Genomic DNA, 24,762 nt, shown 5'->3' on the forward strand with positions numbered 1-24,762 from the left:
CTTATAAGAAAGCATTTACTATGAACAGTAAAATGACAACAAACTCACAAGTAGCAACAGCTGAGCCTAAAACAAAAACAAACTAAGCAAACAACTAGAGTAGGAACAGAATCACAGAAATAGAGATCTCATGGAGGGTTATCAGTGGGGAGGGGATAAGGTTGGGGGAAGAATGGGGTATAAGGGGGAAGAATGGGGTTAAAGGTACAGGGAATAAGAAGCATAACTGGTAGGTACAGAGAGGGACGTGGGATGTCACGACAGAGGGACGTGAAGAACAGTATAGGAAATGGAGAAGACAAAGAACTTGTATGTATGACCCATGGACATGAACTAAGGGGGGATGTTGGTGGGAGGCAGGTGCAGGGTGGAGGGGATTAAGGGCGCAAAACGGGACAACTATGATAGCATAGTCAATAAAATATACTTAAGAAAAGAATAAAGATCCTGTTGTGTGCCTGCTGTAATTAGAAACTTGAAAAATCCCTTTATGTCTCAATGTGAAGTCATTTAGGGATGCAAACTGTTTGATCTGTCCTTGAAATTGATGTAAGCCCTTAGATGCGTTCCCTTTGCCTGCTGTCTGCTGGTCGTGGGTGCTCTGCAGGGGAGAGTTGTCTCCTGGAGTCCAGCTTCAGCAAAGGTCATCCTTCCTGAACCAGGGGCAGCTTCCCACAGCCTTTTCTCTCCCTGCTTCTGTCCTCACCTCTCTTCTCACTCTGGCCTCTACTCTCTCTTACAAGGACACTGTGATATCCTTCAAGAGAATCCAGGATATTTTTCTGATCTCAAGGCCTTTAACTTCACCACATTGGCATAGTCCCTTTTGTCATGTAAAGGACCCATCACAGATCCAAGATCAGACTCTGGATACATTTGGTGGCCATTATTCAGCTTACCAAATATAAAAAGAACTTCAGAATGTTCAGACTTAATATTTCAAAGCACTTCTAAACTATATTCTTCTCAAAACCTGCGTACGAGATTAGGTCAAGTGTTGCCTCCTTAATTGCACCTGTTTCTGTGCTGGGCCAGGCTGTGGGAGGGTCCCCCTGGCCCCTCAGTGCTGGCTGTCGCACCTGCAGGTCTGGCTGGAGGGCAGTGATACGGCTGGTTCACGGTGCTGGGTGACGTGGCACAGATGCCTCTGCCAGGAGCACTGGGAAGGGAAGACATGTCTCCTCACTTCTTCATGGCTGATCCTCTAGGAATAAGTCACAACCAGGATTGAGGCAAGAAGATGCACATTGTGTTTCATGAGCATTTGATCCTCTCATGTTGAAGCACAAAGCCATGGACATCCTAGTGGGTGTCCTGGCCCCACTCCTCATGGGTGAGAGAAGGATACCCCTAACAGACTAATGATGTGGTGGAAGGAAGAGTCAATGCCCTTCTCAAACCAGATGTCTAACTGCTGGTCAAGAGCCTGCCCGTGCTTGCAGTGGGCAAGAGGGCTCCACTCTATACAACCAGTGGGTGGTGAGACGTTTAAAAACAATACAGTTTTTTAGGTGATGTGTTGCAAAGCAGTATCAATGACTGTGCTTTGATTACTGCTTACACATTAAGCACAATACCTGCACAATCAGATTGTGAAAAGTTTAAAAGAGAAAAATTCCACTGCAAATGAATATGCTTATCAGTACACATTACAAATGTACTTAATGCCAACATATTGTGCACTTAAAAATGGTTACATCACCTTGGCTGGTGTGGCTCAGTGGATTGAGCACCGGTCTGTAAACCAAGGGGTGCCTGGTTCGATTCCCAGTCAGGGCACATGTCTAGGTTTCTGGCCAGGTCCCCAGTAGCAGGTACTTGAGAAGCAATCACACCTTGATGTTTCTCTCCCTCTCTTTCTACCTACCTTCCCCTCTCTCTAAAAACAAAATGAACGAAATATTTAAAAGAAATAAAAATAGTATAAACTAGCGTATAAAGGAACATTGGTGGTTTTGTTTTATAATCATCTTGGCTATAAACATAATTGCCTTATCTTTAATATAAACAATGTTTGTAGCCCTGGCTGATGTAGCTCAGTGGATTGAGTGTGGGCTGCGAAGCAAAGCATCGCTGGTTCAATTCCCAGTCAGGGCACATGCCTGGGTTGCAGGCCATGGCCCCCAGCAACCGTACATTGATGTTTCTTTCTCTCTCTTTCCCCCTCCCTTTCCTCTCTAAAAATAAATAAATAAAATCTTTAAAAAATTTAAAAAACGATATTTTTACAAAAATATAATGACTCATTTAAATGATGTTTTTGCCCTTTATAATTATGAAGTAATCTATTAAAATAAAATTTTGTTTTTTTCCAAACAATGAAATAATCAATCTGTTTGAAAATGCAGTACTCTGTGTTTTAAGAGTAATGCGCTTATCCTTATAAAAAATTAAATAACTGTATCATTTTATTAGTTGTGAAGACATTGCCCTTAGGAAAGTATAATGTGCTTTTAAACATGTAATGGCCTTTGCCTTTCAAAATATCCAGATCATGTCCCAGAGACAGTCGATGATCCTGTCTTGAATAAAGGTGTCCTTTGTTGAGGAAGCTAGTAGTGATGACAGTGAGAGGAAGAAGACCACACATACCAACTTGGATGCATCTCAGAGCCACGCTGTTCAGTAGGAAGAAGTGACACTGATCCACGTGACTAATCCACGTAGTGTGTGGACGTGAGTGCAGAGGACGACCGAACAGCCCCTCTCTGTCTTGCACCGTGTGAAGTGACCACCCCAGCACAAGCCTGCTTTCTCCCTGGAACACAGCGTGAGAACAGAGTGGATCCCTCAGGGTCATTCCAGGGATGGAGTGGAGAGAGGCTTGAGGAGCCAAGACAGTGGACCCTTCCAAGTGACCCCATTACCCCTTTTACAGAGAACTTCACCCCAAATTTTGTGTCTTCAGGTACTTGTGCAAAAACTGACCACTTATCATTGTGATTGGAGTTTGTCATTTTCAGGCCCCAGATCTTATCAGACATGCAGCAATTTTAAGTTTCTGGGTCTTTTATTTATGTAGCAATGGACATCAGGAAGGAGGCCCATCCTGACGTGATTCCCACATGCTGGTGGTGCTGGAATTGCTCACGTTTTACAGGCAGTGACACTGTGGAGGCTGTGCTTACTTCCTGACATGTAATTATTCACTGGTGAGTTAATTCCCTTTTGGAACAGTGAGCTCACGTTCTGCACAGGCTTACAGCAGTGGTAGGGCCACAAAGGTGAACCTGACAGTCTCCATTTTATGGAGCTGAAATTCTATTGAAGGGAGAGAGGCAACCAAGAAATAAACAAGCTGCATTTCAGATGGTGATAAGTCCTCCAAATGGCAATAGAGTGGAGTAAAGGGAATAGAAAGAGTTTGGGTTGGGGAGTCACTTTATTACATAAGATGGTCAGGGAAATCCTGCATGACTCTGTGACATTTAAGTGAGACCTAGAACAGGGAAGAAGGGACTGGGTAGGTCTCTGAAGAAAGATTATTCTAGGGAGAGGGAACAGCCAATGCAAGGACTCTGGGGCAGGAGGACGTTTGCCAGGTTCGAAGATCAGAATAAACGAAATGGGAAGAATGACATGAGGAGTGCAGACAGGCACCAGAATTTTTAGGGCAGTGCTCTCAAAGGGCCATCTTCTAGGAGCTAAAGAGCCTGGCACAGAAAGTACACCGACCACACCACCAAGCGTCCTGTTCATTCCAGCTGACACGTTCTGCATTGCAAAACTTTCTGAACCAAAGCACTGCCTGCTTCACCTTCTGGTGGAAACTCCTGTCTTGTGCCGACCAGCACTGTGAGCAGCACTAACCTGGGACCCTGGCGGCTGTGCTGAAGACTTGGGATGTCTGTGTGATTGAGGTAGAGCGAAAGGCAGGCTTTCAGAAGAAAAGAACGATCTGACTTGGGAGTTAGAAGAATTCATCTCTGAGGATTCAGACATCCTGTAAACAAAAGCAGGACCAGCTGCTTGCTGCTACGAAAACCAATATACAGAAGGCAGGTGCTGATGGAGAGGAAAGGCATCTCTTTCAGGTGCTGGCCACCTGGGAGATGGGGGGTGCATGTCCCAAAGCCCATCTCCAGGTCTCGGTGCAGGCAGAGGTTTCTATAAGGAGGGAGAGGGGAACAGCACAAAGAGATCAGGGGAGGGGGTTGAAAAGTTCTCTAGGTGCAGATGCATGCAGTCCATTCTGATGAGAAAAGTGACGGTGCCCTGTGTGTCTTCTTGGTCTACTCATTCTGCTTCATGTCATCCTGGCTCCACGGTTCAGGTAAGCACACCTGCTGGAGCTGGGATGCCTGAAGGTCAGAGTCTGTGTCTTCTGAAGTTAGTTCCTAGCATTCTTACACAAACATGCTGTTCATCTATAAGCTATATATTAGTCAGAGTCAGCATTTACATACATAAGCTCAAGAAGAATGGTGGGTGGTTTCCACCTTCCCACTGTTACAGCCGCACTGTGAGGAGACTGACCTAAGATCAAGAAGGCAGCAAGAAGACCAGTTAGGAGACTGTTAAGATGACCCTCTTGTAGGACAGATGTTGGCTTGGACCTGAGACTATCATTTCTCTCTATACTTTGCAGACTGGCTGCAGGTGTGCTCATGGATTAGAGTTTAGTGTGGGAGCAAGAGAGGCTTCAGGATAATGTCAGGATTCCATACCTGAGCACCTGGAAGAATGGGGTTGAGCCTTACTGAGAAGAGGAAGACTCAGAGGATCAGGTTGGGAGGTAGAGTGAAAAAAAGTCTTGGTTGTGCACAGGTTGCATCAGAAGTGCCCCAGGGACATAGAGGAAAGACACTCCAGATTGGCTAAATCAATTTTCCTCAAAACCCCTTGGAAATTACATGGAAAACTGAAGAGCTAAACATGGCAATTCCTAGAATCTCTGACAACGATTCCAACGTGTGAGTTCTGGAAGAAGAAGTGGTTGTGTAAATGTGGGTTGTGCGTCCCTTGGCACTCAGGGCAGTGCAGCTGGAGCGTCCTGGACTGCTGCTGCAGAGGCTGCAGAGGGGCCGTGGCCTGAGTGCAGGGCAGCCTGTCCATTTCCCAGGGTTTTCATCCGGGAAGCAGCAGTGCTGTCTTTAGTGAGGGAAATCTCCAGCCCTGCCTATGTTATTCGTTCTGGAAGCTGAAACTTAATTTATATGAGTAATGCTTTTCTACAAAATGAAGGCAGGCTATTTATGGACTGGTTCATAACCAGAGGAATATAAGCTTTTGATTCTATGCTTCTGGCATCAGAAACAACACAACACAAACACAGGAAACATGTCAGTGCTCATCATATGTTACCTGAACAAAAAGCCAAAAACTTTGGGCTTCTCGGATGAATTTTGGTGAGTGGATAAGGCCTGGAGGGGGCCTGTTGTTTTGCTGTGACCACCTATAAGCCCAAGAGGATTTTAACTCCCACTGTGCCTGGAACAAAACATCGTCACCCCGTGTCTGAGAGTCACACTGTGAGTGCAGCCAGGTACTGGCTCCCTTCTGTTGGATGTTCTTTCTTGCCTTTGAGTCGACACTCAGTGCCCTGTGTCTGTGTGTGTGCTGTTTCAGAGAGATCACAGGAAGGTTCTGGCTTCTCTCTCTGTGCCACGTCAAGGATATCTGTCTTCAAAATGACAGCTTCCCTGGATACAACCAAAGCTATCTCTATATAACATGCTTTGAGGCTCCTTAGTGGTTTTTCATTTTTAGGCATTATCTAATCCAAAGTTTTTCCTTTTGGAATAAGATAATTCAGCTTTCTTCCTCATTACCAACTCTGTCTCTCTCCTCCTCCCTCTCCTTCCCTCCACCTTGTCTCTTCAGCATTTTTTAAAAGACCAATATTTAGTGTAGACTTTATTGTGTTTTTTTAATGCCATTTACATTTGAGCCAAGTGACTGTGGTTTCTTTACATTTGAATCTCTGCAGTACATCAGAGAGGGGGAACCATCCTTCTGTGAGCTACAGAAGTAGTGGTGTGTGGGAGGGTTGGGGAATGGTCCTGCTCATTAGACACTTGTAATGAAAAAAAAAAAGGTAGGAAAAACAAAAAATTTCTCCACATGCCTTCATAGGTCCTTCAGGTTAGTTGCCACAATACAGCCCTCTGGTGGTCACAGTACAGATTGCACCTTCAATAGGATCAAACCATTTTTTTTGTCCCAGAGTCACTCCTAGGGGCAGAACCAGGAAAAGTCATTGTGAAGGGATAATGCAGGGCTCTTTGTTCAAACGCTATTAAGAATTTCACCCTGGCTGGTGTGGCCCAGTGGTTGAGTGCTGGCCTGCGAATCAAAGAGTCGCCAGTTCAGTTCCCAGTCTAGGGCACATGCCTGGGTTGTGGACCAGGCCCCTGGTAGGGGGCGCTCAAGAGGCAACCACACACTGATGTCTCTCTCCCTTCCTTCCCCTTCTAAAAATCAAATAAATGTTTAAACAGAATGGTAAGAGTGGACATTCTTGCCTTAAACAAGTTATTAAGAATTTCAAAATGATGAAAGCAGAGTACTAAGCCTAGCACAGGCCCTTCTAAGTGACTGTGCAGATTGTGAGCCCGTGAAACCAGCCCTCCCCAGCAGGGTGAATGGATGTGTTTGTCCTCCAAGTCAATTTTACACCAACTCTGGTCATCACCAACATGAGACCTACAGTGAATGTCATTTTAACACTGAGAACTAGAGGCTTGTTTGCTAAAGATAATCAAAATGGTAAGTTTTCTCAGTGCCTTACTAAGACACCTGTGCTCTGAAAGACAGAAGTGATGTCTGCTCCGGTGGATGCTCTCAGGCATGACATCAGTGAGGACAGTGACACCAGCGATTAAATCAGTTCTAGTGATAGCAATTTCAGCAAAGCATGAGCTGTAGGGACACCCTCATCTGGGACCATTCAGGGGTCTGCCACCTCTATGAGGCTTCTGTGGCTCCAATAGTCTGGGCCACTGTGGACATACCCCCCAGAGTGAAGAACAAGTTGATGTACTTTTACCTCCATCTAATCTATGTTAGAAGGATAAGAGGTGTTTGTGAGCCTCTGGTGAGACCTAATAAGAGAATCACATGCAGACTCCTAGGGTTTGCAGCAAGGCCGTGCCTTCTACAGCGACAGAATAGTAGCTCCTGATGGCTTCCAGGCCTTAAGAGAAACAGCCTGAACATGGGCTCTGTCTAATGTGACCAGGTGGCCAGACCTCCTCACTATGACCTGGGTGCTGTCATACCCACCAACACAAAGTCAGGTGGGGAGGGCAGCATCCACCACAGATGGGAGAGATATATCCTGGACTAGACAAGGACAGGTGGTTGAGACCATTACGACCTACCCCTCCAGCACTGTGATGTGTCACACAGCTCCCACCTGTGGAAACACAGAAAGCTCACTCTGACTTATCACCAAAAAAGGAGAAGTCTCTTCTTACTCCAAGTCTGTACTGGCCCTCAGTCCCCCTCCCACACATACAACGTCAACCACTCACTTGCCTCTTTTCAGGCTCCTCGTCAGCCTTACTCACTGACACCCAAGTCCCCAGGGACATGACTAACTTGTGGACTCAGCTGAGGCATGTCTTGGGGTATGAAAGGAGGCCTGGCTTTGAACAGCTCTCCCAGGCCCTGTGGAAACTGCTGCCCGGGGACAATGCTTTGAGCGCTGGCTGCACATGTCTCTACCAAGGTAGGACCGGAGACTGGACACCTCTGGCTGTCAGTCTGGTCTCACAGCTGAGCCTGCCTTGCATGCATTCTTCCCCCTCCCCAGGCTTTATCACAACCCCCTCTTTTTTTGACTGACTACCCTGCACTCCTACTCCTTTCCTAACTCAAATTTTCAGAATTTCTTGTCTCATCTTTGGGGTTTTCGGTGTCCCCAATTTTACAATCCCTAATTGCTCTTCAGACTCTTTGTTCCCCATGAGAGGGTCATCTCCCTCCCGCCCATGTTTCCTATTTCTTGTCCCCTGTTCCATAACGCTTTGGGCCAGACACCTACTGCTCCTTCTTTTCCCAACATCAGGGCACTAACCCGAGTCTTCAAGGACATTACTCTTTCCCCAACCCTGTGTCTTACCCCTCATGCCCTTTTAAGTCTGGGAAAATGGTGCCCCTATTTTACCGTATCAGCTTTAGTGGCTCCTTCCTCAACAGGTAGGTCAGCCCCTCACTCATATTCCTCAGTCCCATAGTGAGTACCCCAAAGGAGCCCTTCTGCATGGCCCCCCTAAATCCCTTTGAACCCTTATAATGCCTAAAACCCACAACCCCCCCTCCAGGATTTACAATTTGTCATTTTGACTCTCAGAAGACCCCATTCCTCCAGGACTTCCCTCTATGCCCACGTCTGCTTACCCACAATTCACATCTGGCACATCTCTAAGGATTTCAGTCACACGCCCCAAAGACAATAAGGAGCCGGAAAGAAAACAGAACCAGAGGAGAGATTTCTTTCCCATTTCCCAGGCTCTGGTTGTGGACCCTCTAGGGATAGGCATGTGGAATTTGTAAAAAAAATAATAATAATAATAAAAACAAACAAAAAATCCCCTCAAACCCCCAAACAGAACAAAACAAAAAAAGAAAACAAAGAATCAGGACAAGGATGTCTAGGCTTGGTTCCAGGTCACAGAGGGCCCCAAACAGGTCACTGAGGGCAGACCTGCAGGTGGCTGATGTGACAGGGACCCACATGCGCACTAGAGAAGTTGAGTTTCATGACAGAGTATCTTCTAGAGCTCCATGACCTTGCTCTTTTGAGGGCGAGTGAGAAGGGATGTGGAGTGAGAACGCTGTTGATGGTTAGGCCACTGCCAAGGTGCAAGGTTTCAGGCTGGCACGTCTTCCCCCATTTTAGGGCAAAGGCCCGTCCGGGGCATCAGTGGCCCCAAGAGGACTTGGGCAGTCAGGTCATCTCCTGCACTGGACACTGAGTCAGAAGAGAGATAGGACAAGTGAAAACATATACTTGGAGGACTTTTGTCAGATAAAAAAAGAAATTGGAAGATTTGAAAATGGGGTAAGAATTGACAGTGTGAGAAGATAACAGGATCGGCCAACTACAGATAGGTTACGTCAAAGTAAAACACATCGCACAAATTGCAGAGGCAGGAAAGACGATTAAAAGACCACGCAGCAGGGCAGGGAGACTGAACTCGACACCCCTGGAACAGGAGGCTGGGGAGATGTGAAGGACAGCTGGAGGAATCAGAGGCATCTGTGTTTGCTAATGGGCTTTACACAAAAGCAAAGTCAAGCTTCTTATGAAATTGTGACCAGAGGTCATTTTACATCTTGGCTGTAAAGTTCCCACCCAGGTTAGGGTCCTGCCCTCCCTCAGAGACTGGGACACAGAGACACAAGGAGAAATAACTTTCGAGGAATGAGCCCAGGCCTTGGAGACAGAGAAGACGACCAGTACATTTCAACAGGGCAGAGAAAAAAGTTGCAATTACTAATTGCAATTATATTTCTAAAGGAAATGTTCTAAAACAAGTGGAAAAACTGAGGCATGTAGTCAGGAAGAACCTGTCTAAAGTTTCCTGACTCTGAGGGAACAAGAGGGGCTTTGGGTCACAACAAAACTGCCTCTGCACAGTGGAGAGAACCACAACCCAATCTCTTTCAGCCCAAACCCAGACTGCGTCTCTATTAGTTCCTTCATTTTGCAAAGGGGTGCAAGTTTCCAGCCATTTATAAACAGGTGCAAAGTAGCTGAGGCTCCCTGAACAGAGCCAGATCTCTCAGAAGGCTGTGCTGCCACAGTTCTCCATTAGAATGCTGTATTTTTCTCTGCAGTCACTTTCCCTTGGACCAGACATCAACTTCAAGGAAGAACAGTGTTCTGGATCTGACCACAGGCTGGTGTCACCTGATTTGGCCTGACTGGTTACCTGCGTACAGAGGAGCTGACATTCACCATATGGTTTGCTCTGCTGCAGGCTCTTCTATGAGACCTGAGATGAGAGTTGTAACAGCCTCTTGAGGTGAGGAAGCCTCGCCCTCACACCTCGCCTGCAGTCTCTAGCTCTGGGTGATGGTCTCTTCTCCAAAAAGACCAAAAGACCCCTCAGGTCTAACTTAGCTCCATAAAGGGTGAGGTTGTTTCTAATTCTGTGGGCATCAGCCTGAACTAGGACATTTGAGTCAAAGCCTTGGTTGTATTACCAATGTTTCCAATTATATTCTGCTAACAAGGAGGACAGTGTCTTACTGAGCTTATGCAAATAAGTCTATTACCATGAAAATAAGAATACTTAAGAGGCTTTAGAAATTTTCTGAAAGAAATCAAAGAGGAAGAAAAAGATGGGTGATTTTCTACTTCATGGGTGTCCTTCTTCCCACTTCTGCTGTCCACAGCAGCGTCCAGATGCCCTCCACGGATCCCACTGCAGGAGGGAAGGAGCTTGTGCTCCTGCAAGCTTATGAGGTTGCTCCACTGGTCATCTCGTGACCGCTGCCCATCCTGTGAGGGATTCAGTGTCACCTCCCCTGTGGGGACGGTGCAATGAGTCCAAACAGAGGTGGGGTCTGGTGTGGCACGTGACCTCAAAGCAACAACAGTGACAACATCAGATCACATTTTTGATCATTTATTGACTCAGTGCAAGTCTTCTAAGTACTTTCCACCCTCCCAACAAATCTATTTGATGAGTTCAAAAAATTAATTCAAAGTGTTATAACACAGGGCAGGGGCGAAGGGTCACTCATGTTCCACATGCAGCCCCAGAGGCGCACTTTCGGCAGAACTGATGGGGTTGGAGACCTCACACTGGTAATTCCCAGCGTCCTCCCTCCGGACGGGGTCTATGGTGAGGCTTCTGTTGCGCCAGGACAGCTTCCTTCTCTCCGAGAGCCGCAGGTTCATGCCGTTGAACAACCACTGGGTGGAGACGGCGTTTGTGTCGCAGGTCAGGACCACGGCGTCCTTATCCTCTGTGACTGTGGTGTTGCTGGCGAGGACGGTGGGCTTTCTCACGGGCTCTGTGGAGAAACAGAGGAGGGGAATGACTGAGGTGGGCTTGGGACCTGGGGCCGTGCTGCGGGTGAGGGATGGCAAGCAGGGGGCACAGACTTGCTAAAACATTGGTAAATGTTCTCTTTGGTGGTTCTGAGCTAGAAATTTGGAAAGATCTTCTCGTGTGAAAATTATTATAAATATTTCAGGGCCTATGACCAATCTCAGGAAGCAACAAAACGTCTGAGACATGGGGCTCAGCCCCTGGCAGGGGCTCTGGAGCCAGGACTGCATACACTCTGCATCCAGGTTCCAGTCACTGAAGAGATTTCAAATCATTCATTCATTCATTCATTCAATCACTGTTTATTTCTTTTTAATTCATCAGAAGCAAATGGGTGTTTGTTTCATGCCAGACCCTGAGCTGGTTGCGTGGAGTGAGGCGTGAGAGGCAAAGTCCTTCCCTTCACATCCAGTGGGAGTGACACCAACACATCAGGAAGCAAAGAAGGGATTTCAGTCCAGGGCAGGGAGGTGTGGATCGGCCACCTGAGGGGGAGGCCTGGGCATTCCCAGCTCTGACTCTGATTGTTACTTTGGTTCTGGAGCAAAATCAGATTGATTCTCCATTTGGTTTCACTCCCCAGACCAGAATCTCTCCCTCTGGGCCGAGGCACCTAAGAAGAAAAGATCTGAGCCAGTGGTTGGTCTAGGGGTCCACACACACCACGTAAGACCCCCGGAGTGGAGGAGAGGATAAAACTATGGCTGAGACAAACCTCAAGTGACTGTGGCCAGCTGCTCATGGCCTGCGGGACTCTGCTTTAGTGACTTTACCTCCCTGTGCCCCGGTTTCTCCTCAGTGGAGGAGGATGAACATCTGGCTGCCAGGTCGTCAGTGTATTAACCATAAAATATTCACAGTATAAGACCTAAATCTTAGGATAGAGAGCAACTCAAATAAGAGGCACCTGTTATTGATCGACTCCCACAGAGAATCCCCTGGACTGGTTCCTGGTGGATGGGGAGCTGCCAGAGGCATTTTTTCTCCTTGGTTTCTCCCTGGGGACACTGACCTTCTTCTGGACTCTCCTAAGTCCCCCAGAAGAGGTGGCAAATGATTTGGGGACCCTGTGTTGCTATGCTAATCCCACACGGTGTCAGGTGGAAAACACAGCTCAACTCTGTCCCTGCCCAGCTGTGACCCTTGGGGCTGAGCCCTGTTTGGTGATCAGCTCAGGAGCTTTGTGACTCGGGCACCCGGGAAACCATTGCTCCCAGTCATCCCTTCCCAGGAGGTCAAACCCAGCCTGACCCAAGCTTGCCAAGGTTCCTGGAGTCAAAAGCCCTGGGACAGGAGTCTGGGGAGGGGCTCCTGGGCTGAGCTTCTCTGTGAGGATCCCAGGAGGCTCCTCAGGTCAGGCCCTGACTGAGCCCTGCAGGGCCTTTCTCAGGGTCATGGCCATGGGGAGGGCCCAGGGAGCTGGACTGAGACTGGTCCCTCTCTGCTGAGTTACTCGCATCAGACTGGTCCTTCTGTCTGTGGTGATTGTCTGCAGGGCTGGAATTAGGGAAGGGAGCGGAAATCATAGGAAGTTCGTATCCACTGTGTGCATCCTGCGCTAAATGCCCAGCCCCAGCCTGGGACGTGATGCAAAGGGGGATGGAGGCTGAGCCCAGGGCTCTCAGTCCTGTGTGTGAAGTAGAATCCATCCCACCCGACACTCAAAGGTCAGAGAGCAATTCACTCACGGTACACATTAAGCCGTCCGAATCCTATTTCCTTTTTTGAGTCGTGAAGGTAGGCGACTATGGTGTAGTATCCCGCGTCCTTCCGGGTGACCCTCCGTAACAGCAGGGATCCGTCGTTATTGATTTTCTCCCGACCGCTGTGTGCAGGCCCTGTTGCATACAATCCTGGGCCCACCGCGATGGACGCGATGTTGCGATTGGGGTTCGCCCCCTCCCCCTTGTACCACATGTAGCCTATCACTTCGTGAGGCTTGTTGCGGATGCGCAGAAGCACATCCTTCCCTTCGGCAGCGTAGGTTGACACAATAGCGAGTTGGGCGGTGCTGGGCGGGCTCCAGGAGGTTAACAGTGAGACTAGAAAGAGAGAAAGAGGTTGATAAGTGTTTGGATCTCTGTAGTGGGTGGAAAGATGAGGCCCTGGGTTCTGAGCAGGTATTTTTACTTCTCAGTCTTGGTGTGTGCATGTGTGTGAGTGTGTGTGTGAGTGAGTGTGTGTCTCCCACGGTCAAGGTCAGCAGCATGGCCAAAATTACTTAATCACCTCTGAACCTGTTATTTTTTGTTTCAAACACTCTTCCTCAGGTGTCTGCCTGGCTCTCCCCTCACTGCCCTCGGGGGTGTCTTTGAAAGACACTGTCACTGACCACCTTCTCTAAAGATTCTGTGTCTTCACCTTCTGACCTGCCCTCACTTTGCATTTTCATGGCACCGGTGGGTAGCTGACATCACACCTAGATCTTTCCTTGTCCTTCTCCTCCACATAAAATGTGAGCTCCCTGGGGGCAGGGTCCTGTCTGATCTTGTTGTACCCCCAGTGCCTTCGACAAGCTGTTCACACCTGTGGGGGGTTGAGGGGGTGGTCCCACCAGGGTCCCGCACCTCCTGGGGTGTATTCATCCATTTCTGAGGTCGGTAATAAAGACAACGTCTAAAGCCCCTGGTTAAATTTTTTCTGGTGTCGCCTGACATAAATTGTTATTATTATCATCACTTTTCAAAATTCAATTCCCAGTGATGAGTAACTTAAGAAATGAACAATAATCAAGGTGTTGTTGCCCCTCACACTTTCAGATTGTGAGATTTCCCTGTTGCTGAGCCCCCTCCCTGTCCTACTCTGCTCCCTGTCCTCTCCTGTCAGGTCCAAACAGAAGCCCTCTGTCCCCTCAGAGCGCTGTTTTCCAATAGATGCCAGCTGGTCTTTGTCTCCCATCTTCCCGCCCACCCCGAGGGGTCATCCCCTCCTTACCGGCCAGCAGGAGCCCCTGCCAGGAGACGCGCCTTGTGCGGGTGAGCGCTGAAGGGGACTCCATGGTGTCTGCAGTCTGCTCTGTCCCTCCCTCTACGAGAAGAGCTTGAGGGGCAGCAAGGCTCACAGGTACTTCTGTCTGGAGTGGTGGAAGCTGCTGTCCCTCCTCCCTGTGTGTTGAGCCTCCTCCTGTGGCAAGATCACCTCCCTGGTCACATGGGCTGGGGGCAGAGTCTGTGCCCGGGACCCTCCCTCTCCCTCCCCCTCCCCTCATTTTTGCCACTTTTGTCTCCTTCTTTCAGTTTATTGTTTCTTTATATTTCAGTTCCCTGGGAACTGCTGAGCCTTTGAAAACACACACACACACACACACACACACACACACACACACACACACACACACCCTGTTTGGAGAAGCACAAGCCTGGGGGGCCCGGGTCCCAGGCATTTCCCACAGCTCCCTGTTGGTGCCCAGTAGCCTTTCCCACAGCCTATCTGTTTCACATTTGACTTTCCCCTTCACAGCAGTAGTCCTGGGGCTACCTGGGGGGGGGGACTTGTCCCAGGGATGCCACCCCTGCTGTGCATCGGATCACCCGTGAAACCCGTAAAGACCACAATGCCCAGCTGACACCTTAGAAATGCTGCTTCAGCAGCTGCCCAGCTACTGTAGACACCAGGTCAGAATATGATCCTGTGATGTGGGTGGAGAATAGCCCCTTCCGCTCTCCACGCACAGGGCAAGTCTCCAGATCCTCGGAAAAAATGCAGATTCTGACTCTGCAGGGGAGCAGTGGACCAGACTCTGCAACCAACAAGCTCTCAGGGGAAGCTGGTCTTGCCAGCCTGTGGCACTCACCTGCAATAACAAGGCTGATGGAGACCCGTGTCTGGAGCCAGTGCACATCACCCCAGCGTTGGCCTCTGCTGTGTGGTGGTCCTGGGTCTGTCAGTGCCACACAAAGAATCCCAGGGGCCCCCAAACCTTAACCCAGAAACACAGCTGGGCACCCTCTGTCCTCTAATGCTCTGAGAAGATGGACGTTTCTCCTGGCAAGAAAGTCACACAGAGGAGTCTGGGGTGAGAAAAGGTCAGGTGGGTGATGACGGCAGAGAAGACACTCCTTATACCTCAGGTGCCACCAGCCTGGTCTTTACTCCCAGGAACAGAGAGCAGAGCAGAGACTTGGAGTCTCAGAAGGACCCGCCCGCTGTTCCCACGTGTGAGGGGGAAGGTGTCCAGCATGTCTCAGGGAGAGAGGACTGTAGTAAGTGGTCAGGTGGCTGTGGCCTCCTTTGTTTTGGGGGGGACGGTTTCAGACCCTCCTCCACTGTGTGTGTTGGTTGGGCCTGTCCCTGTGCCCTCTGATCGCTGGGGCAGCCTGTTACCTCTGCCTGGGAGACTCCCCTGTGGTCGTCTCACCTTGCCCATGGGCTGTGCCACATATAAGGTGGGGAGCGGCACAGGGACCCCTGAGAGAGCAGAGGCCCCAAGGCCTTGTCACAGCAAGAAACGTCCAAGCCTGGGGAGAATCTTTATGAGTTTATTTGAGCCAAACTGATGACATATGCCAGGGAGCAGGATCTCAAGTCTTGCGAAGAGTGACAGTTTTGCAGCTTATTTTGTACATTAGAAGCCAAGGAGAAGACAAAAAGTTGCATGAAGTCCATCAGGAGGTGAGAGAAAGCACAGCAGGGAAATCTCTAGAAATGGATAAAAGGCAAAACGATGAAAGACACACTTTTTTTTTTACATTGGGGGGATAATTGACATTCACAGTATGTAGAGAGGGCATGCAGGAGACCAGAGCACCTGAGGGGCTCTGGGGTCTCGTAGTCTGGTCCCGGAGGCTGTGCCTTCGAATGGTCTTGCAGATAAAGTCGCTCTGATGTGTTCAAGGTAGGTCATTCAGGGTTCACAAGAATGGAGGACAGGGCTCATTCAGCGTAAAGACTGACTTTGCTGAGGAAGTTGTAGGCCTGGGACGTGCCCCCCTGCCATCACCTGACCAGTTAGGAACCACACCACCCAGTGTGGTTACTTTTGGTTACTGAACTTGCCAAGTTTATTGCAGTCCCCTAAAGAAGCCAGTGGGACAGCATGGGCATGAAGGAGGGGCCCTGAGGGGCCTGTCTGAGCAAAGGCTATAAATCAGTTTCCTTCTGCACCTCCTTCACCAAAGTCAGGTTCAGGTGTGAGTTTTCCGTATGTTGTCTATGTGTCTCGATGTCGCCACCTGGAGGGCAGGAAGGGACTCGCAGCCAGTGTCGGGGCTGTATGAGGGACGCTGACCAGGCTCCAGAGAATGGGAGCTGACCTTGTGCCCAGGACACAGGCGGCTCCGACCTTCAGTCTGACAGACTTGTAAGTTGGGGGCCCTGTCACTGTGGGCCCCAGGCCTCCTGACTGCACCCCAGTGTGGGGTGAGCCCATTGAGAGGGCAGGTGTTGTCTATAGTATTGTGAGTCCAGTGTCAGGAGAACTGTCCCCTTAGGAGGATGGGCTGTTTCTGGGGAAGCTCTCTGTGTCCAACATATCAAAGGAAGGGCCTAGTGAAAGCTTTCTTGAGGCTCTTGGGAGAGGGTGCTGGATGGAAGTGTTGATCCCCCAAATGCCCCATGTGTCCCCCATCACAACATTGGGGTGCTGCATCAAAATCATCCGTATCCCTGTCTGTCATTAGCTCTGGGATCCCCACAGGCCCAGGAGCTGGAGCAGCTCCACGTGGAGACTCAGGCCGGGGAACCTGTGGATTTTCTGTGAGTGGAGGGGAGGTTCCTTCCCATGAGACCCACAGCACCTCTGAGGCAGAAGCAGCCACAGATGCTGGGTGCCCGGGTCCCCTCCTTGACAGGAAGTTTTACTTCTTCAGGACACCGTGAGCTGGTAAGAGGGTTTCAGGGACCAGGGGAATGTGTTTCACAGACCAGGGACCTCAGGGAGGGGAGTCATCCCCTGATTTATCTGAGACCTGTGTGGGCTCCTTTCTCCTCTGGCAGTAACTCTAGCTGTGGTTGGGGATCCAGAGTCTGTGAGAAGAGGAAGGACACAGGCTGCTTCCCCAGGGCCTGGGGAGACCAGATGCCCCTCACACCGGTGAGGTTGGGGGGGACTGTGGCTGGGGGGTTAAGGGTGGCCCGATCCCTCACTGGTAGGAGGCTGCGGTCCTCCCTACTGGCTGTGCAAAAGGTAAAGCCCTGACCCTGGTTTTCCTCCCATGCTCACACCAATGCCTTCGTGTTCATATAAAACATTTTTTGATGGTAAGTGTCCCACAGGTTTGCAGGATTTCATTGGGTGATTTCCCTCATCCATTTGATGAGTGGCCACTGAGCATCTGTGATGTGTCGGGTCCTGGGCTGGGCCCTGGGATCTCCACAGAGAACAGGACATACGTGGGCCCTGCTCTCATGGAGTTTATCTTGTCACCGAGACAGGGTCTCAGATAAATCTTGGCTCTGAGGGGTTAACTATAATCCAGAAAAGCGTTGTGAAGAAAAACCTTCTGGTGAGTCCAGAACATGTACTTGAGTCTCAGCTGGTCTGGGGATCACAGAGAGTACCTCTGAGAAGGTAACTTCTTGGTGGAAACCTGAAGAGTTAGTGGCCATTTCCCCCTTGAAGAACAGAGTGGGGTGAGGAAGAGCTGCCTGCAGAGGGCCAGCCTTTGGTGGGCAGACGCCTGGCTGGATGGAGGAGCTGACAGAGTCTGGTGTGCGCAGCTTGGAGAGTGAAGAGGATTGTGGACCAAGTGATGGTAGTGAGGTTGGACCCTGCTGGGCTGTGGGTGCTGCTGAGGAGGGGTCTGCAGCTCCCCGGGGGAGGCTTCCAGTTGCAGAATAGCTCTGCTGCCCCCTGGTGGACAAATAGAAAAATGTGCAGGTAATAGAGGTTACAGTTAGGTATTTTTTTGGGTTTTCTATACTGTTTTTTAAATCCTCATCCAAGAACATGTTTATTGACTTTAGAGAGAGGGGAAAGGGGGGAGATAGAGGGAGAGAAGCATCCTTGTGAAAGGGAAACATTGATTGGCTGCCTCTTGTATGCACCTCGACTAGAGACTGAATGTACAACCTGGGCCTGTGCCCTGACTGGGAATCAAACCATTTGGTTTACAAGATGATGCTCCAACCAACTGAGCCACACCAGCCAGTGTGAGTTTTCTATTTTCTATATAATTTATACTTTAAGCAATATTTCATGTGTATACATAATTTTAAAAATAAACTGGCACAAATAGTGCCCCTTTTTATTATAACATCTTTTATTAAAAATCATAAACATGTAATTCTATAACATAATATCACACTCAAGCACAGCATATGACATTTTAGGTGAAATATTCAAATTAAAGTTATAAATTATTATATCCATATTCTTACCCTACCGACCACACTCAAGCAGTCCTTACTTCTGCTGGACCCTGTATTTATTATTATCATTGACATACAATGAACTTAACATATTGAAAGTATACAGTGTATTAAGTTTTGCCAGAGGCATGCAACCAGAAAAGTTGTTACAACGAGGATAATGAGCATGTCCCTTCCTCTTAAAGTCTCCTCAGGCTGTCTGGTAATCTCTTCATTCTGCCCCTCTCCTACCTCCTCCCCCAGGGTAGGAAAACTCTCATCTGTTTTCTATAATTATAGATTAGTTTGTATTTTCTAGAATTTTCAAAATTTGAATGATACAATATGTAATTTTGGGCAGAGGTTGGCTTTTTGACTCAACATGATTATTTTGACACAGTTTTTAAAAATTTATCCCTCAGCTCTATTCCAGTGTAGGAATGCACCAAATGTGGGTATCCATTCACCCTTCATGGACATTTGAGTTGTTTCCAATTTGGGGCTATTACACGTAACACTGCCAGGAACATTTGTGCAGATACGTCTTGAACACAAAGAATTAGGTGCTTGTAAAACCATGAATAGCTTCAGGAACAGAAGTGAGGAAGTTACCCCTAGAAGTCTGGTCTCAAGGCCGCACAGAGGGACAGAAACACCTGCTTCTTCACATGAAGCTGTGTCTGCTGCTGCCCACCAATCAGTCACCACAGCAGCAGATATAATGGTCCCATCTCCCTTCCAGCTTCTAAATTATGAACCAGTGAACCTCAGAAGCTGCATTTAATTCACATCTGGATCCCAGTCATGAGGAGTAGTGCACAGATAGTGTCTAACTTTCAGTCCCTCTGAAACATAGAAGGGGAATGGAGGATAGAGGCCAAGTGCCAATGCACCACACATGTCCTGTCTGAGTCCACTAGGGAGGATCTCCCAGAAACTCGGTTCTCCTCGCCCATGCAGTGAAGAATTACAGATCAGCGAGTCTATTGTTGCGTAAACAGGGTTTATTGGTGATATGCTCTTGAGGAAGAGGGGCCTTGCCCAGGTGGCAGAGAAAGGCAAGAGCAAGAGAGAGGTCCTTTTTTCTGGGGACATATATAGTTGGTAGGATGGGGGAGGGTGAAGAGGTTACACAGTAATTGACAGGTAAAGGTGGTGCTACTTTCCAGAACAGGGGCATGAATACCCAAAGGTGTTAATGGGCTTCTTCCTTTGGGCACTATGGGCCCTTTCAGTCCTTTCAGGCCTTGGAATGAAAGCAGTTTCAAAGGCTTTCTTTCCCAGAAAACGGAAAAGATTTGCAAGGCCTGCTGAGTCAGTGGGTGGGACTTGTCTCCCTCCCCTTGTCTGCCTTGGTTTGCTGCCTGTCCTCCCCAACGATCCATCCCACATTAAGAAGCCTCAGTTTTCTCACGTTACATTGTAGAAAGAAATGTGGTGTTCTTTTCTGGTTCTTAGAACAGAGCAGCTAGAATCTTGGAGTTTTCTGAGTGACAAAGGTGGTAAGCGTGTCTTGGGTCCTGTCGAGGAGACTCAGGGTTGGCCTTTCAGCTAATTGCAGGGTGAAGTCCAGCTGCCAGAAAAACCAAGTCTTGGTGAGAAGCTCGACATGTTTAGCTGTCAGTGTAAGAGATGTTTGAATTTGTGGAGAATTTTTATGAGCTTATTTAAGCCAAACTGGACAACAGCTACCGGGGGTGGGGGGTGGGGGGGGGAGGAAATCTCAATGGGAGGAGAAGGTGCTCCAGAGAATGGCCAGCACAGTCAAAGCAGGTTACCCCCAAAATACACTGACATTGTATTAGGGGGATGGGGTAAAGCAAAACAGGAAACTCTCCGAGGCTGGATGAAAAAGCAAAACAAAGAGACCAGTATTTTTCTGAAGTCCGGTGGTATAGGAGAGTTAGCAGTTAACAAAGAATATGACAGTAATGATGAGGGGTTGTGGTGTCTGCTCTGGGACGGTGAGGAAAAAATCACCCTTACCTGCCCAAGGCTGTTATCATAGGTGCAAAAAAGATGACAGACGGGCTCCATTAAGGCAAAGACCGGCCCCGGTCGGGGAAGAGGCCACCCTGGGATGGACGTGGCTGCCGGCCAGGACTCACTGTGGGTCAGGACGCTTCAATTTCAGACCATCCTGTGTGGTTACTCTAGTTTTCTGAGTTTCTAGGTCCCACCACGCAGGCCTCCCTTGAGCTTGTTGGCTTTCATGTGTGGCCCTTATTTTGTTCGTTTGTTTGCTTAAGCTCCCTCCTTTTCATCGTAAATCAATCTAAAGAATGCATTGGTGTCCAACCTTTTGGTTAGATAGTCTGGTCCCACAACGCTAAGAAGACTCATTCCTCGTAAGTGTTTGTGTCTTTAGGTAGATTTAAAATTCTATTCTAGTCGTAGGAATACATACATAATTACTGTTTCTCCTCTGGCGGACACTGACTTTCCCCTGAAGGGAGCTGCCTGAATTCCTGGATGACTCTGGTCTGAATTTCTATTCTCATTTTCCCATAGTCCATTAGGGAGTGGTAGTGGAGGAGATGTGGAGGAAACAGAAGGGGAAAAAAGAGGGGAGGCAAAGGGCAAGGCCAGACAAGGAAGATCAGAGAGTGAAGGATGTAATGAAGGAAATGTAGAAAGGGGAGAAATGGGGTGCTGGCATTTATAAGCTTTAGAAGCCTTCTTTAGTTCAGAGACTGTCTCTAAAAGTTCTTATTAACTTCTTTTTTAAAAAAGGTGTCTGTGCTCCTTCTAGAAGCTTCTAATTTCCAATAATATAAGCACCCCATTCATTCAGAAAGCTTTTTCCTAATTTTGCGTGCAAACATTAATTAGGTGTCAAAAGAGTTCTCTTGTGGCTGTGATAAATTGCCACCACTTTTAATTAAGTCTTCACATTTTTGTAAGCACTTGCAAGCAAAGTCTCCCTAGATATAGTATGCACCTGCAGGAGGAGTAATCGGGGGCTGGGGATGAGAGGTTTTGGCCTTGGAGACACGATTTCTCACATTAATTTTAGTCTGTTTGGATATTTGCAGAATCTGAGCAGATTTCTACAAACACTGTGTGGTGGGTTTCTGAGTGGCACCTGTGGTCAAGCTCCAAGGGGCTGTCATAACCTCCCCGGTCACACCAAATGGTCGGATTTATCTCTGTTTCTCTCCCGCGTGCCCGGTGCCCGGCCTTCGTGTGCACATCCTTGTACAGACACTTGAGTTGGGATTCTCCGTGAGGCCCAGCTTGTGTTGAGGGATTTCCTCAGACACCTGTACAGAAAGTCTTAGTCACCTGAGAATACCTGAAATTCCAGCTGGTGAGGAAAGGTGCCTTTTATCTTTGGAGCCAGATGAGTTCATGGTCTCATTTACCCAGCAAAATGTTTTGTTCAGACTCTGAGAAAGCAATTCCAATTGAAAGCCAAAGTTAAAACCACCACTATTTTTTTCCTATCCTGAGTTTTCAACTCTTATGTTAGCCTTAGTTCTCTTAACTTCTTTTAAAAAAGATTTTATTTATTTATTTTTAGAGAGAGGGGAGGGAAAGGAGAAAGAGAGAGCAACATCAATGTGTGGTTGCCTCTTGAGCACCCTGTACTGGGGACCTGGCCCACAACCCAGGCATGAGCCCTGACTGGGAATCAAACTGGCAACCCTTTGGTTCACAGGCCCATGCTCTGTCCACTGACCTACACCAGCCAGGGCAGTTCTTTCAACTTTTAGCCTTTGTCTTCATCTCAAGGATTAAAAAAATATATAGCTCAAATAAATTCAGTCTTCTCACTTTAAAACAGGAAGGTCCAGGATTCTGAGGAAATCTCACCCAAGCTGACCTGGTGCTGTGCGAAGAGTTGATGGGGCACAGTGGACCCCCACTGGTACCTAGCACGGTGGGTTTTGGTGTTTTTTTTTCCTGGAATCCTGCTATACTCCACCAAGTAAATATCATTTAAACATATAGAGAACGTGTATGAGTTGATATGAGCCATCTTGATGACAATTGCTAGGAAGGACTGTCTCAAATAATTGAGGAAATACTCCAGAGGATGGCAGTTCTACACCTTATTTTATACAGCACAGTCAAAGCAGGAGGTGTAAGGGGTTACCTGAAACCCACTGATGATACATTAGGGAGGTGGGAGAAGAAAATGGGGGAATTTCTGGGATTGCATAAACAGTAGAACAAACAGACACATTTAAAAAAAAGTGTTGGTTGGTACAGGACAGTTAACGGTTAACAATGAACACGATAACATTAGCACCGAGGACCTTTGTGGTCTCTGCTCTGGCGCAGTGAGGAGTCCAGGGAAAAGGACATTGTTCTAACATTTGAAATGTACATTACAAATGCAAAAAGACTGGACAGGACAGGTTCAAGTAAAGATTGACATCTTTCAGGGAAGAAGCTGGCCAAGTGGACATGATGTCCCCTGTGAGTCACCTTTCGTGCGGAGGTCTTTGTTTCAGGTCGTCCTGTGTGGTCAGTCTAGGTCTCCGGGTTGTGAGGCTCACCACTCAGGCCCCTCCTGAGCTTGTCAGGTTAGTCCTTCTTTTTCATCCTTACAGCCAAACTTCCCAGACTGCTAGGAGGAGAGGGAAGCTGGAAATAATCAACGGTGGCCAGTTATGTAATCAATAGTATCAACAGAAGGAAACTTCCATAAAGACCCTAAACATGGGATGGAGAGGTCCTGGGGGGACCGGTGCCCAGGGAGGTATGGAAGCTCCATGCCTCACCCCATGTCTTGCCCTGTGAGTCCCTTCCATTTAGCTGTTTCTAAGTTATACTATTATAATAAACCAGTGATAGTAAGTAAAGCTCTGTTCTGTGAGTCATTGTAGGTAATTATAAAACCTGGTGGGGGGAGGGTCACGGGAATTCCCAAATTTGTAGTCACTTAGGCAGAAAGGAGAGTAGCCAGGGCACCCCATCTGTGCTCGGCATCCGAAGTGACGGCAGTTTTGTGTCACTGAGCCTTGAACCTGTGGGGTCTGCACGCATTTGGGGCAATTAGTTAACATGAAAAAATAACCCGGCAGGGGTGATGCTGGAATTATGAGACTGTGTGTGACCTGCTTCTGTGAGGTGCTCAGGGAGTCTGAGCAGACCTCACGTTCACTGCCCTCTCTCCCTCGGCCCTCTCACCTCTCCACCTGCTTTCCTCCTCTCTGCTCTCGGGGAGTGATTCCTGGAGCAGTGTTTGCTGTCCCAGGAGCAGGGGAGGTGCACGCCTAGAACTCTGCCCATTTTAAAGTGGGGTCTGTTTGAGACAGGCCGTAAGCCAAGACAAGCTGAACAGGGAAACTGAGACAGAGAGCTGGAGAAAATGGCCGAGAGATTTACAGCCGGACACAGAAGCTCCCCTCCCTACAGATAATTCTAGGCCTCGGTTGCATTGCGTGAGGCCCAGAAAAGCAGCAAAAGCAGGTGGGGGCGCTGCAGAACCAGCCGCAATGACTAAGGACCCCCTGCCCTGTCACTGACCAATCAGTAGAGGACATGACCCTGAAAAAACACAACTGGAAAACCGAGGACTATTTTACTAAGACCCCCACCAAGATTCCTGCCCACAAGAGTGATAGAAACTGAAGACGAAGGACCCATCGAGCAGGCTCTCCCTCTGGGAAGCAGCTCGGGCCATTCCCTGTCCCCTCTGCTCCCCTCACTTCCTGCCCAACAGGCACAGCCTCCTAAACTCCAAGGGACCCAAGACGCGAGCAATCGGGGGAGCAGTGGGCAGCGGCCACTCATCCCAGGCTGATCCCATGAACCTGATTCCAAAGGCCCTTTTTCTCTAACTTGAACAGTGAGCTAAAGCAGCCCAGCCAAGGCATTTTTTTTTCCTCTCTTTTTTTCTTTTTGCTCCTATGCCAGGCCCTTCCTTGTTTCACTGTCCCCAGCTCAACCAACACCCTTATAGTCACCTGGACTCACGCTGTGAAATCTTTTCTACTCAAAGTCAAGAACCCACAAACTACCCCTCGGCCCACACAGGGCCATGCCCGCTGTCTGGTAGCACATTTGCTTGATGCCTAAAAAGCCAAAAAACTGACACCAGGTAGCAGTGGAGGAAAAAAAATGTTTCAAAGGAATTATTGAAAGGAGAATAGGCAGCTGATACGCAAAGACCCCAGATCCCCAGTTCTTTTCATTTAAGGTCTTTTAAAAAGGAAAAAGTGGGGAAAAAAATCTTGACTAGGGGTTTCAAGGTCATGGGCTGTGCAGACTGCTCAGTTATGAGGTAAATTTTTATGATCTGATTTATTTCTCCCCTGGCATCATTCTGTCTCCCCGGAGGACCAGAGGCCTTCCTGCTTGCAGACAATCCAGAGTTCTGCAGCCCATTTTGGGACTGTGTTGGTGCATTAACCTAAGAGCAGAAAACAGGTCTATCCCCCCTCAGTGGGCCACACCCTCCCCCCCTTATCTTGAGAAATACTTCGCCTGTAACCTGCTTTACTGACAAGTTTCC

The 24,762-nt window shown here is 48.4% G+C and overlaps 1 protein-coding gene and 1 long non-coding RNA gene across 2 annotated transcripts; one reads left to right on the forward strand and one right to left on the reverse strand.

Annotated features, from left to right (window-relative positions):
- Nucleotides 1-7,577: 7,577 nt before the first annotated feature.
- Nucleotides 7,578-11,767, forward strand: LOC123818248. Its single transcript, XR_006785600.1, has 3 exons — nucleotides 7,578-7,672; nucleotides 9,787-9,974; nucleotides 11,593-11,767. It is a non-coding gene; the product is annotated as an uncharacterized LOC123818248 (long non-coding RNA).
- LOC123818244 (carcinoembryonic antigen-related cell adhesion molecule 21-like) lies at nucleotides 10,578-14,138 on the reverse strand. Its single transcript, XM_045838245.1, has 3 exons — nucleotides 13,944-14,138; nucleotides 12,698-13,051; nucleotides 10,578-10,971 (listed from the first exon to the last, which is right to left on the reverse strand). The coding sequence occupies exons 1-3, from the start codon at nucleotides 14,005-14,007 to the stop codon at nucleotides 10,691-10,693; spliced, it is 699 nt and encodes a 232-aa protein (XP_045694201.1). The 5' UTR covers nucleotides 14,008-14,138; the 3' UTR covers nucleotides 10,578-10,690.
- Between the last annotated feature and the right edge of the window lie 10,624 nt (nucleotides 14,139-24,762).

The sequence above is a fragment of the Phyllostomus hastatus genome, unplaced genomic scaffold, assembly GCF_019186645.2.
Source record: "Phyllostomus hastatus isolate PE091 unplaced genomic scaffold, TTU_PhHast_1.1 phas_contig_277, whole genome shotgun sequence".
Taxonomy (NCBI): Eukaryota; Metazoa; Chordata; class Mammalia; order Chiroptera; family Phyllostomidae; genus Phyllostomus; species Phyllostomus hastatus.